General features: G+C 49.5%; 1 protein-coding gene across 1 annotated transcript in view; it reads right to left on the bottom strand.

Moving 5' to 3' along the window:
• Window positions 1–1,279: 1,279 nt before the first annotated feature.
• ARMH1 (armadillo like helical domain containing 1) overlaps window positions 1,280–13,440 on the bottom strand; it is a 37,860-nt gene continuing 25,699 nt past the window's right edge. Inside the window, exons 7-12 of the mRNA XM_058552210.1 lie at window positions 2,539–2,661; window positions 2,380–2,452; window positions 2,103–2,232; window positions 1,948–2,025; window positions 1,571–1,652; window positions 1,280–1,496 (exon numbers count right to left, since the gene is read on the bottom strand). Coding sequence (XP_058408193.1) covers window positions 1,378–1,496; window positions 1,571–1,652; window positions 1,948–2,025; window positions 2,103–2,232; window positions 2,380–2,452; window positions 2,539–2,661 — 605 coding nt within the window. The 3' untranslated portion in view covers window positions 1,280–1,377. The remainder of the gene's footprint in view (window positions 1,497–1,570; window positions 1,653–1,947; window positions 2,026–2,102; window positions 2,233–2,379; window positions 2,453–2,538; window positions 2,662–13,440) is intronic.

The raw sequence follows: 13,440 nt of genomic DNA, 5'->3' as shown, positions 1-13,440 counted from the left end.
TCAGTAGCAAATATCCCTGCCCTTGTGGAGCTTAAACAATAAGTAAGTGCTATGAAAAAATAGCAGCATAAGGGGGATTGGGAGCCCAAGTGTAGGGAGTGGTAGTGTGGGCTGCAACTTAAAAAAGAGTAGCCCTCATTGAGAAGGTGACTTTTCTGTAAAGATTTGAAAGGAGGTGAGGGAGTTAGCCATGCAGCTAGTTACCTGGGGTGAGGGGTTCTAAGAACAGAAGCTCTCTCATCATTAACAGAAAAGTCAGTACAAACACCCTAAGGCAAGAGCTTGTTTGTCAATTTCAAGAACCACACAGCCAGTGTGTCTGGAGCCCAGGGAAGGAGAAACAAGCAGGAGACAGTTCAGAGGTAGTGGGAGACTAGATGGCCTAGGGCCCTGTAGGCCACAGTAGGTTTTAGCTTTACTTTCAGTGAAATGGACAGCCCTGCAAGGTTTTGAGCAGGGCAATAGAATGTGAAGTGTAAAAGGACCACTCTGGCTGCTGTACTGAAAAGAGAATGGGGCAGACAGCACAGTCATCTAGACGGGAGATGATGGTATTAGCTGGCTAAGTATTAGATGGCTAAGACCAGGGTATTAGCAATGGAAATAGTGAGGTCGAGTTGGATTCTGGATATATTTGGAAGGTAGAGTCAACAGACAGAATGGATACAGATGTTAAAGAGAGACAAGGAGAACTCCACTATTTTGTTCTGAGTGGCAGGAAGGATGAGTTGCCATTAGTGAGTTGGGGAATGTGGCACAGGATCGGGAGTTCAGTTTTGGACACAGTGAGGTAGAAATGTTTGGCTGGAAATAGAAATGTGGGAGTCATTGCATACAAATGGTATTTAAAGCCCTGAGACTGGATGAAATCACCAGAGTGTAAAAGTAGACAGAGAAGATGCTCAAGGTCAGAGTCTTGCCTTGCTCCAACTTGAAAGAAGCTGAGTTGAAGAGGAGGGATCAGCAAAAGAGAATGAGAGGAAACAACCAGAGAGGTAGGAGAAAAACCAAGTGGGCGTGGTATCCTGAAGGAGAGTGAGGGGCCAGCAGCCTCTCCAGAGGCTATGCCTTTGGACCTTCTAGGATGTCGGTCCCTCTGGAGCAGCTTTTTTCCTTGGTGAGCACAGGCACCCCAGCCCATCATCACAGCTCTCATTTGATCTCCCTCCCCCTGCACACACACGGAGCAGAGAGATAGCAAGACTGTTTATTGACCTCCTCCCAGCCAGCAGCTCTCCCTCTCCCTCTCCCTCTCCCTCTCCCTCACGGGCATGCCTAACCCCCAGCCTCCCACCCAGAGCCCAGGGTCACCAGGCTCCTTCAGCCAGGCTTCCTGCCACACAGCCTTGGCCTTTCTGGGTTGCCTCAGAGGCTCTGTTACTCCTTTCCTTCCATATCTTCCTTCTGAAAGTGTGTGATGTAGGCCTTCTGATCCTGATCGCCAGGGCCAGAGGAGCAGCTCGCGCTGCGGTAAGAGGCCTCGCTGAGGTGTAATGCTGGAGGCGGGAGTGAGCCTGAGTCCGAGGGCCGGCTGCGCCTCTCTGCGCCAGGTCCCCTCACCCCCACTCACCTCTGGTCACATTGACTGTGTTGGCAGCCAAGATGTCAGCCTGAATGCTATCTATTTTCATGTATAAGTCCCCGGCGTTGCTCTGAGGATGGGAGCAGGGGGAACCTGGCTGAGGTGCCAAGGCATTCTCGACCTGGAGTTGGGCTTGGGCAGAGGGATGTTGCAGGCCGGGGTCAGGCTCCTAGCCTGACTGGAAGGACAGGAAAAGGAACGGAAGGACGCCCGGTAGAGGAGCCCAAGCCAGGGCAGTCCCCCTGCAGCTGGCCACGAGGCCCAGCCTGTGTGGGGGTGTATCCCAGGGTGGGGGGACGGTGCGGAGGAGGCACCATTCTGTCGGGGCCAAGTTCCCTTTTGGCGGCCCGGGAGGGAGCACTCACGCGGAAGAGCTGGTAGAGCTCGTCCCCCAGGGACCTGCGCACGTGCTCCTCCACGACCGGGAACGTCTGCACGAAGTACTGCGGCGGGCGGGGCCGCGTGACTGCATGCCCGCGCCCGGTGCCCGCGCCGCCCGCCGCCGCGCCGCCCGCCTCACCTCCAGCGTGAGGCTGGCCTGCCGCTGGCTGTTGCTGTGGTCCGTGTTGCCCATGGCGGCCATCAGGCTGTGCACCACGCGCAGGTGCAGCAGCTCCTCGGCGAGGCTCGTGTTGCTGCGCGCCAGGACCCTGGCCGGGGATTCGGGCTGCGGCGACCCCTTGGGACTCGCTAGCGACCGGCCCGCTGCGCCTACCCGGCGGCCGGAGCGCTCCCGGGGCCCGCGGCCAGCGCTGAACCTGGCTTGCTGCATCCACCCGCCACCCCTGCTCGCTTACCCGATGGCCTTGGCGGCCGCGGCCTGCTGCAAGAACACGGGCAGGTGGGCGGTGAGCTGGAGAACCGAGGAGTCTGGCGGAGGGGGCAGCCGTGAGGCAGGAGACCCCCTCCTCCCGCCCAGGTGTCCCCCTTCTCCCCCACTCCCAGCGGATGCCTACCGTGGAGGATCTTGGGCTGCAGTTTGCTGGTCTCCTTGACCGACGGGGTCAGCAGCGCCACGAGGCCTCTGAGCAGCGCCGGGCACACGTCGTAGTTGACCAGGTCCTTGATCAGCGCGATGGCTGGGGAAGGGCAGAGATGCTGGAGAGGCCTGCCGCTCCAACATCCCTCACCGCCACCAAGAAAGCAAAAACCCCTTGAACCGTCCCTTTACCCTTCATCGAGCTTTCCTTGCACCTTTCACTGGCCAGCACTGTGCAAAGGGGGGGTGGGAGGGGCGAGGTGGGCAGGCGACGACTCAGTCCTGCCCTCCTGGAGCTCGTGGTTAAAGAGGAGGAGGAGGAGAAGGGGGCTGAGGCCAGAGCAGGAGGCCCCACGGAGGGGGGCCGCCTGTGGCTTGGAGGAATCCAGATGGTTTTGTGGAGGAGGGAAGGGCTGGATCTTCGAAGGGAGACGAGGATGGTGTAGGGCCTGGGCCTTGCTTGCTCAGCAAGAGCCCAAAAGCCCGTTGCAACCATGTGTCCTTTGGGCCCCCTTCTGGGCAGGACACCCAGCTGCTGGTATTTGTAACAATCTCGGGCCTGCCCAGCTCGGATCTTACCTTATCTCACTCGAAGAACATCACAAAGGGACACAGAGCCCCTCCACATGAGCTACTATTCCTGGGAATGCTGGCTGTACCAGGGACAGCCCCCTTGGCAAGCATATAGCCTTTGTACCCTCTGCCTATATAAACAACGCCCTCTGCACCTGTGGCAGTGTGCAAGTCCGTCCAGCCGGCCACCACTGGACATTCGCCATAAGTAACTCCCAATAAACCTGTATGTCTCGTACCCGATCTCCAGGTTTTTTCTTTGGTCTCTCCACAACCTATCCTGGACAACTCACCCAACTGGGTGTGTGACCAGACAGATGGGGAAAGACAAGGGCTGAGAGGAAGACAGAGAAGTGGGTGGAGATGTGTGGCAGAAAATGAGAAACGGGCGGAAGCAAGGTAGACAGCACTTTAGAGAAACTTTTGTTTCTGAGGAACCATTATTGAGGCCTTCTTTGCCCAGGCTCTGTGCCAAGGGCTTTCCATACACTATCTCACTGAAGATCACCATAACCAATGAGGTTCGCTTTGCAATAACACCATGACTGTTATCCCTATTTTACATTTAGGGGAATGAGGCACAGAGAGGTAAAGCGCTTTGCCCAAGGTACCACAGCTAGGAAGTGGTGGAACCAAAAGGATGGAAAGAATTCGTTAGGAAGGAGGAGGGAACTGGAATTTATTGAGCGGATTTTCTATAGATACTTTCCAGTCATTCATTCCTTCCAGCATTCACTCAGCCTTTCAGCAAATCTGCATGGAAAGCCTATTGTGACGGGCGCACAGTGTGGTGACAAGCACTATAAAGGGGTCTGTAGGCTGTGGGAGTGCCTGGGAAGATGGGGAGGACTGAGTATTTTGGTAAAGAGAAAGGAACCATAGAAAGGCAGAGCTAGAAGGGGGCAGGGTCAGATGGTAAGGGGATGGTAGGCTGGGGTGAATGTTATTCTAAACACATGTGCTTGTTCCACGGAGGACAGGACTCAGAAACATGCTGTGCCCAGCATGGGAGTCCAGTGCCACCTCTCTCTCCACCTGCTCCGGGGGGAGACAGGACTTAGGAAAGTACTTGTTTCCCTGACTAGCTCATTTGCATACCAGAATGCAATGTTGACACATGAGAACTATTAACAGTACTATCTGTTTGAATAATGAAAATTTATTTAAAGTAAGAACATGTTTGGGAAAATTCTCTACAACGGAGGAAAAGCTTTTGTCTGTAGGTGCAAAGGCACCCTAGGTGTTGGGGGATCTGCCAGTATCTGGGAAGATGGGCACAGTGGGTATCCTGGATAGTTTTGTTTCTCTTTGGAAAGAATTTTGCTTTTTGCTAAAGATTGTAGTAGAGAGAGACACTTAAGAATTGGTAGTGAAGTTTTTTTGAGGCTTTTCTTAGATAAAGCCAAATATCTGCTTTATCAAAGGCTGGTGCTTGATAATGCTGAAATGTAGGTATATCCTTAATTGGAAAATAGCAAACACAGGCAATTTGCTTTCTGGGAAAGTGTTTTGACGGGCATTAAAAAAAATTTTATTTTTTGCCCTTTAGATTTCAAGGTTTTCATGAGAGATATAAGATGTGTACTCTGCAAATTTAAATGTGCACCCCCTGCTCATTTCTATGGAGGCCGAAAACAGCCAGGTCAGCTTAGCTCCGAGTCTAGGCCGAGGATTCCATAGCTTTCCAAAGTTGTGACATGCACCTTCTTTTCCTAACAACGGTTTAGAACGAGGCCCCATCAGGGCTGCTTAGCGCCCAAAAGCTAAGAGCGCGCGCAGGCGCACTGCTCACGGTGCGTCGGCCCAACCTCTGGGGTTCTCAGGGTTGGACATCTTAAAGAAAGTTGTTTTGGATCTGCTCCCACCAGAGCCGTGGGCGGGGGCAGGATGCACGCGGTGCACTAGGCCGGCTCACCTTCCGGAACGCACCGAGCGAAGGCTCATTAGCGTAGCCGCGCGGCGCCGCCCTCGTACTCCATTTCAGTTTGAAACTGCACGTTTCCCTGTTTGCTTGGGTCAATGTCCATGTTTTCCAAAAATCCCTTTCATAGGTTTTCCTGGCGGAGTGGCTGTAGCACAGGAATAGACACCAGTCTTGGCGAGTGGCCGTAAGTTAAGAATGGCAAACGTTCTCTTCAGATCGAATGTCTTCCGCTTTCTAGTAAAGATTTCCGTAGAGAGGAACATTTGCTAGTTTGCCTTACTTCTGATCCCAAAGGAAAGTTTTTAATGTTCTATTAGGTATGACGTTTGCTGTAGTTTTTTGTAGACACTTTTTACCAGATTGAGGATAATTTTCTTCAAGCTCTTTTTCTAATGATAGATGTGCATGGATGACATATTATCCTTTTTGTATCCTCCAGTATACAAAATCTGGTAATCTGAATTACCAGATTCAATTTGGTAATATTTTGTATAGAATTTTCGCATCTATGTTCATGAGTAAGATTGGTGTATAATTTCTCTTTTGCATGCTGTCATTGATGGATTTTGCTAACCTTAGAAAATGAGATTAGAAAAATACTCTATTTTTCTAATCTCAGGAAGAGTTTAAGACTAGAATTTTTCCTTGAATGTTTGATAGAATTTCTGAACCTATCTGATCTTATGGAAAAAAATTAATTACTGATTCATGTTCTTTAATGGTTAGAGGACTGTTTGTTTTCTATTTCTTCTCCAGTCCATTTTGGTAAGTTATATTTTCTAGCAGTTTTCATCTAAATTTTCAATCATATTGAAAAAACTTGTTCATTATATCATCTTTTAAAAATTATTTTAATGAGGGACTGGCCTAGTGGTTAAGTTCGTGGGCACTGCTTTAGAGGCCTGGGGTTCGTGGGTTCAGACCCCAGGCACGGACCCACACACCGATCATCAAGCCATGCTGCTGCGGCATCCCACATGTAAATAGAGGAAGATGGGCATGGATGCCCAGGGACGATCTTCCTCAGCAAAAAGAGGTGGATTGGCAATAGATGTTAGCTCAGGGCTAATCTTCCTCAAAAAAAATTTTTTTTTAATGAATGTAGTGTCTATAGTGATATCTCCTTTTATATTCTTCACATTGATTATATGGCTTTTCTCTCTCTCTTTTTTTTTTTTTGCAGGGGAAGAGTCCGCCTAAGCTGACATCTGTTGCCAGTCTTCCTCCTTTTTTCTTCCTTTCCCCCACCTAAGCCCCAGTACATAGTTGTGTATAGTTGTCAGTTCTTCTGGTTCTTCTGTATGAGCTGCCACCACAGCATGGCCACTGACAGACAAGTGGTGTGATTCAGGGCCCAGAACCGAACCTGGGTCATGGAAGCCTAGCATGCTGAACTTGAACCGCTAGGCTGTCAGGGCTGGCTCTGGCTTTTCTCTTTTTGCATCATTCCCTTTGTTCCCAAGTCCTGTAGGAATAACACAGATGGATGCCTGCTTATGCAGTGGATTGTATTACAAAGAGGAACCCTGATTTCAGAGAACATGAGTGTTATATAGGAGTCAGTAAGCACGCTAGCCCTTTGCTCTAAAGGGGGAAACTATTTTTTTCCAAAGCTGTTTGCTAAACAAATATCTTTGAAAAGATAGTTGGGACCTGAGAGCAATTAGTACTTTCACCTACAAGACGCGCAGAAACGTTAGAGACCTGCAGAGTGTTGTCTCCTAGGATCGTTCGTCTTTTGCTAGAAGTAATCCTTTAACAGACATCCTTGCCTTGTTCCTGAACTTAGGGGGAAAGCACTGAGTCTGTCACTATTTTTTTTTTTTTTAAAGATTTTATTTATTTTATTTTTTCCCCAAAGCCCCAGTAGATAGTTGTATGTCATAGCTGCACATCCTTCTAGTTGCTGTATGTGGGACGCGGCCTCAGCATGGCCGGAGAAGCGGTGCGTCGGTGCACGCCTGGGATCCGAACCCGGGCCGCGAGCAGCAGAGCGCGCGCACTCAACCACCAAGCCATGGGCCGGCCCAGTCTTTGACTATTAAGTAAAATGTTAGCTGTAGATTTTTTTGTAGACACTTTTTATCAAGCTGGGGAAGTTCTTGAGTCCTACTTTCCTGAGAGTTTTTATCACGAATGGGTGTTGAATTTTGTCAAATGCATTTTCTGCACTGACTGTTATGATTTTTCTTCTTTAGCCTGTTAATTTGGAGGATTAAATTGATTGATTTTTGGATATTGAGCCAGTCCTGCATTCCAGGAATGATGTATAATTGGTCATGGTGTATAATTCTTTTTCTATATTGCCAAATTCTACTTGCTAATATTTTGTTAAGGATTTCTGCAATTATATTGATGATGGATATTGATCTGTAGTTTTCTTTTTTTTTTTGGTGAGGAAAACTGGCCCTGAGCTAACATCTGTGCCCATCTTCCTCTACTTTGTATATGGGACACTGCCACAGCATGGCTTAACAAGTGGTGTGTAGGTCTACACCCAGGATTGGAACCCACAAACCCCAGGCCGCCAAGGCAGAGTGAAACAGAGCGTGTGAACCTAAGCACTCCACCACCAAGCCGGCCCTATGGTTTTCTTTTTTGTACTGCCATTGTCTGATTTTGGTTTTAGAGTAATACTAGCTTCATAAATTAATTAGGAAGTATTCCCTCCTCTTGTATTTTCTAGAAGAGGCTATGTAGAATTGTGTTATATAACTGTTGCTTGACAGTGTTGTTGAGTTCTGTATCCTTGCTGATCTTTCTGTCTAGTTGTTCTATAAATCGTTGAGAGATGGGTGTTGAGGTCTCTAACTATCATTATAGATCTCTTTTCAATTCTATCATTTTTGCTTCACATATTTTGTAGATCTCCTGTTCAGTACATATACATTCAGAATTACTACATATTCGTGTGGATTTACCCTTTCGTGATTATATCATGTCCCTCTCTGTCTCTGGTAATTTTCTTTGCTCTGAAGTCTACTTTGGTAATAATATAGTCACTCCTGCTTTTCTTTAATTAGTGTTTTCATGATATATCTTTTTTATCTTTTTACTTTCAACCTGCCTATATTGTTGTTTTTTTTTTTTTTGTGAGGAAGATCAGCCCTGAGCTAACATCCATGCTAATCCTCCTCTTTTTGCTGAGGAAGACCGGCCCTGAGCTAACGTCTATTGCCAATCCTCCTCCTTTTTTCCCCTTTTTCTCCCCAAAGCCCCAGTAGATAGTTGTATGTCATAGTTGCACATCCTTCTAGTTGCTATATGTGGGACACCGCCTCAGCATGGCCGGACGAGCGGTGTGTCGGTGCACACCCGGAATCTGAACCCAGGCCGCCAGTATCGGACCGCGCGCACTTAACTGCTAAGCCACGGGGCCGGCCCCCATGCCTATATTGTTTTATTTGAAGTGAGTTTCTTGGAGACAGTATATAGTTGAGTTATGTGTAGATTTATTCATTTATTTTTGCTGAGGAAGATTTTTCCCTGAGCTAACATCTGTGCCAATCTTCCTCTATTTTGTATGTGGGTCACTGCCACAGCATGGCCGCTGACGAGTGGTGTAGGTCTGCACCTGGGAACTAAACCCAGGCAGCCGAAGTGGAGTGTGGCAAACCTAACCACTAGGCAATGGGGCCGGCCCCCACAGTTTTTTTTCTTCTAGATATTTGTGGTACAATGGGAAATAGATATTTGATTTTTGTCCCTGGTTCCTAGCACACAGCTTCTAAAGTCCTTGGAATCCCCAGAGTGATGAGTGTCTTTTGTGTGTTAAATGAGATAACCGGTGGCTGGGGACCCCTAGATGGCATTGGGATGGGGGCTGGTCACCAAAAAGGCCAAGGCCTGATTACAGGGTTGGAACTTTCAGCCCCACACCCTGACCTCTGGGGAGGAGAGAGGGACTGGAGAGTGAGCTAATCACGAATGGCCAATGATTTAATCATCATGCCTATGTAATGAAACCTCCATAAAATCCCTTAAGTGATGGGGTTTGGAGAGATTCTGGGTTGGTGAACACATTGAGGTGTGGGATGGTGGTGTGCCCGGAGCAGCCCCCCAACCCATATCTTGCACTATACATCTCTTCCATTTGGCTATTCCAGAGTTGAATCCTTTATAATAAACTGGTAATAGTAAGCAAAGTGCTTTCCTGAGTTCTGTGAGTTGTTCTGGTAAATTACGGAACCTGAAAGGGAGGAGGGATTATGGCAACCCTCTGACTTTGTAGTCAAGTTGGACAGACGTGTGGGTAACCTGGGGCATCTGAAGTGAGGGCAGTCTTGTGGGACTGAGCCCTTAAACCTGTGGAGTCTGAAGGTAACTCTGGGTAGTCAATGTCAGAAGTGAACTGAATCGTAGGACACCCAGCTGGTGTCCACAGAGAAGTGTAGAATTGCTTAGTGTGGAAAACCCCCACACATTTGGTGTCAGAAGTGTGTGAGTAAAGATAGGTCAATATTTTAGTCCCCAGGTGGGGGGATTGGTCCAAACTGCCTAGCCTACCATTATCAGAAAAGAGTCTTCTTCACCTGGCCATTGTTACTCATTCTTCTAGACTCAGCTCAGAAATGAATTTTCTGGGGCCGGCCCCATGGCTTAGCGGTTAAGTGCATGCGCTCCGCTGCTTGCGGCCCGGGTTCAGATCCCACATACAGCAACTAGAAGGATGTGAAGCTATGACATACAACTATCTACTGGGGCTTTGGGGGAAATAAATAAATAATTTTTTTTTTTAAAAAAAGAAAGAAATGAATTTTCTGGCCTCTTCTCCCCGACTCCACTCTGGACCACTCAGGAGTAGACGTCCTGTGTCTCTGGCCCTATAGCACCATTTTCTCACGTGAAATACTGGTATCATCCAGTAATAGTCTCTCCAGTAGTGTGTGAACTCCAGTGAACGTATCTGAGGCATCTCTGCCCAGAGCCTCAAACCATTCCTGGCACACAATGCATGCTCCATAAATGTTGTCGAAAAGAACTGACTGGTTCCTGCATTCCCATAGGCTAAAGACCACTCTGGTCATGGCAGCCTAGGACTGTGCTTGGAAACTGCCAGCCTGGTGGGATATGACCCCAGAGGAGGCTCTGTACTGGCCACTGTGGCCTCATCCACACTCTTCCACAGGCTGAAGAGCCAGCACTACTGCAGCTTCCTCCCTCCATCCCCTATGGCCAACTTCGAGAGAGCTCTTGGAAGCCAGGACCTTATACTTCTTGGCCTGCCCAGACCTGAGCCACGTGCCATGAATGCTCACTTCATAGGATCCAGGCATAGGGAAAGGTGAAGGGATTTTGGCCCTCCCTCCACAGTGGGAGATCAGGGGCATCTGGTGAAGCGGCCATGAAAGGGACTGCGTTGATCTGCAAAGCACACAGAGTGGGTCTCTACAGGACACTGCTTTCAGCTCTTGGAAACTTTACTTGCTTAACTCCTGACAAACATATGCTGCCTAACAATGAACATGTGCTGGTCAGAAAACTGTCATCGACAGTCACCAGCAGAGCAGTGATCTGTTTACCCAGAGGCAGAGGCTGGGGAGGCAGCCAGCAGCCCCGGCCTGTGTCTCACAAGCACACTCAATTCTCCTGTCTGGCTGCTCAACATCACCAGCTGCAAACACCACCAGAGGGAGGGGAGCTGACTTCTGCACTCCAAGCCTTAGAGTGCCCTCTGGCAGGAAGAAGAGAACCAGTTTTGGCTGATGTGTTGATCTAAGGAAAGGCACCAATAGTCTTCCATAGAGAGAACCAGCCCACTTCCCTTGTGCCGGATTCTGAGAGGCCGCCCATGCATCTGGGCTCCAGAGCCACGGGGCCCAGCAGAGGGCTGGTCCTGAAGCCAGCCTTGTCTCAGCATGTTCTTCCCAATCACCGAATCAAAGATCCACTCCCGGGAGGAAGAGCCTCAAGGACATCCCCTGCCACCCCTTCCAGTGCTTGGCACTCTGGGGACAGGCCTTCTGGGGCAGCCCCTTTCCTCTGTGGACCAAGCTGACGCAGAAACAGCTGCTTCATTCAGAAACACTTCCTAGGCCTGTCCAGCCACTGCTTCTGGGCTTCCTCTTTCATCCATGTCTTCCGGGGTAGCCCTCGCAGCCCAGCTGCCCCCACCCCAGCCTCTGCGTGCTCAGATGTGGTTCTAATTTGGCATCACGGAGCCAGCAACATTGTGGAGGGAAAGGGACCAGCACACCGGACCTCCCTGGCTTCCCCCAAACACTCTCCCACCTGAACAAAAATGCTGCCTGGGATGCCTCTGGGGGCCTGGCAGCCATACCTGCGCTGGCTGGTGCCTTGAAACCCCCAAGTCTTCTCACTTGTTCTTGTATCGTTTGGTTATGAAACCTTTCTTCCTTCTTCTTGAATTAGTGCAGCTTGGTTTTTGGGTCCGAGTGGTTGGCTCCCCCTCATGTCCAAACACGTGGGGCCTTGTCAGCTGCAGCCCATCTCTCAGGAGGTGGCTTCTTCCCAGGCACACACTGGCAGCACCTTAGTGCCAGGACACCCCGGGAAAAATGCCTGCCTGTGCCTCAGAGGGCTCTTCCTGCAGCAAGAAATGACTCAGTGAACATTCAGGGTAGAAATGAATGAAGATGTTTTCCTGACCACAAGCAGCATTCTCTGCCCACGTAGGCCCAACTACTCCAGGAGACAAATATCGGTTCTGCCTATTCACTTTACACTAAATACTTGATCCTTCATTATGTATTTGCAACACTTGGAGCTCCTTAGATAAATGGATTCACTGATTCACTTTTTTTTTTGTTTTGTTTTTGTGAGGAAGACTAGTCCTGAGCTAACATCCTATGCCAATTCTCCTCTTTTTTTTTTTTTTTGCTGAGGAAGATTGGCCTTGAGCTAACATCTGCGCCCATCTTCCTCTACGTTATATGGGACGCTGCCACAGCACAGCCTGACAAGTGATGTGTTGGTGCGTGCCTGGGATCCGAACCTGTGAACCCCAGGCCAGCGAAGCAGAGCGCACACACTTAACCGCTAAGCCACCGGGCGGCCCCTACTGAATCATTTTTGATTGAGTTTTAAAATTCACAGCTGTCACTGTTTACACCCAAAGCGAAAGTGCTAGTCCCTGCCCCAATGTCTCCACAAGAACCACAGCCGGTTACAACTCTTTACACACTGTGCTAATTCCTCAGCATGGCGGACTCATTCAGAAAGTGATGGATGGGCCGGCCCCATGGCTTAGCGGTTAAGTGCGCGTGCTCCGCTGCTGGCGGCCCGGGTTCGGATCCCGGGCGCGCACCGACACACCGCTTCTCTGGCCATGCTGAGGCCGCGTCCCACATACAGCAACTAGAAGGATGTGCAGCTATGATATACAACTATCTACTGGGACTTTGGGGGGAAAAATAAATAAATAAAATCTTAAAAAAAAAAAGTGATGGAGACAGGACACGACCGTCTTCGGCAGCTTTGCCTGAAGCCTGTGGTGCTGACAACACCCAATTGTCCTAAACTGAGGCAGCCACTGATTCATTCAGTGAATGAATGAATGAGCATCTTCTGTGTGCCAGACCCCTGTGCTAGGGCTATGAGGAGGACTAAGATACAATCCCTGCCCTCAGGGATGACACAGTCTGATGGGGTACCACTGAGGAAACATTTATGATGTAAGGTTCTAAGAGCCATGGGAACCCAAAGGAGGCCAGGCTGGTGTGAGGGTATGTTGAGGGGGTGGGGATAGAGAATCAGGAGGCTTCCTTGGAGAAGGTGACACGTGGGCTGACAAAGCCATGGGGAGAAGGGAGGGACTGGCATGAAGAATGTGGCAAGTTCCATGTTGGGTAGTGCATGCCACCCTTGTGGCCAGGCCAGCAGGGAGGTCTGGCAGGGACACTGGAGGTTGGGTCATGGAGTGAGAGCTAAGCCTGTGGAGGCCAGCCCCAGCTTCTGAGGGCTTTGCATGTGCCAACCACTTAATAGAGCAGGCGTTTTCTTGTCTTTCATTTCAGAGAAAACTAAGACTCAAAAAGGTTGAGTAGCTTGCCCAACGTCAAACAGCTAACAAGCAGTGGAACAACTCTGTTGGATTCCACAGCTCATATTCTCCACCACTGAGTTCTACTGCCTTCACTCTGGTGGAGGGCTAGGAAAATAGACTGTGTGTGGGCACCGCCGGGGAGATGGAGATCGGTTTAGAGGTGAGAAATACAAAGACATGAATTGCAGCAGTGGAGACAGGATGAAGGAGGAAGAGATTTGAATGATATTAAGGAGTTAGAGTTGACTGGTCTTGGTAGAAGGTGGTTGAAGGTGGGAAGCAGGAAGAGATGACGATTCTTCTGTGTCTAGCCTGGGTGACTGGGTGCTTTTCACTGAGGTCGGGATCTTGGAGAATGAAAGGTTTGGAGCTGGAAT

The sequence above is a fragment of the Diceros bicornis genome, chromosome 13 (genome assembly GCF_020826845.1).
Source record: "Diceros bicornis minor isolate mBicDic1 chromosome 13, mDicBic1.mat.cur, whole genome shotgun sequence".
Taxonomy (NCBI): Eukaryota; Metazoa; Chordata; class Mammalia; order Perissodactyla; family Rhinocerotidae; genus Diceros; species Diceros bicornis.
This window is presented reverse-complemented; position numbering and strand designations above follow the sequence as displayed.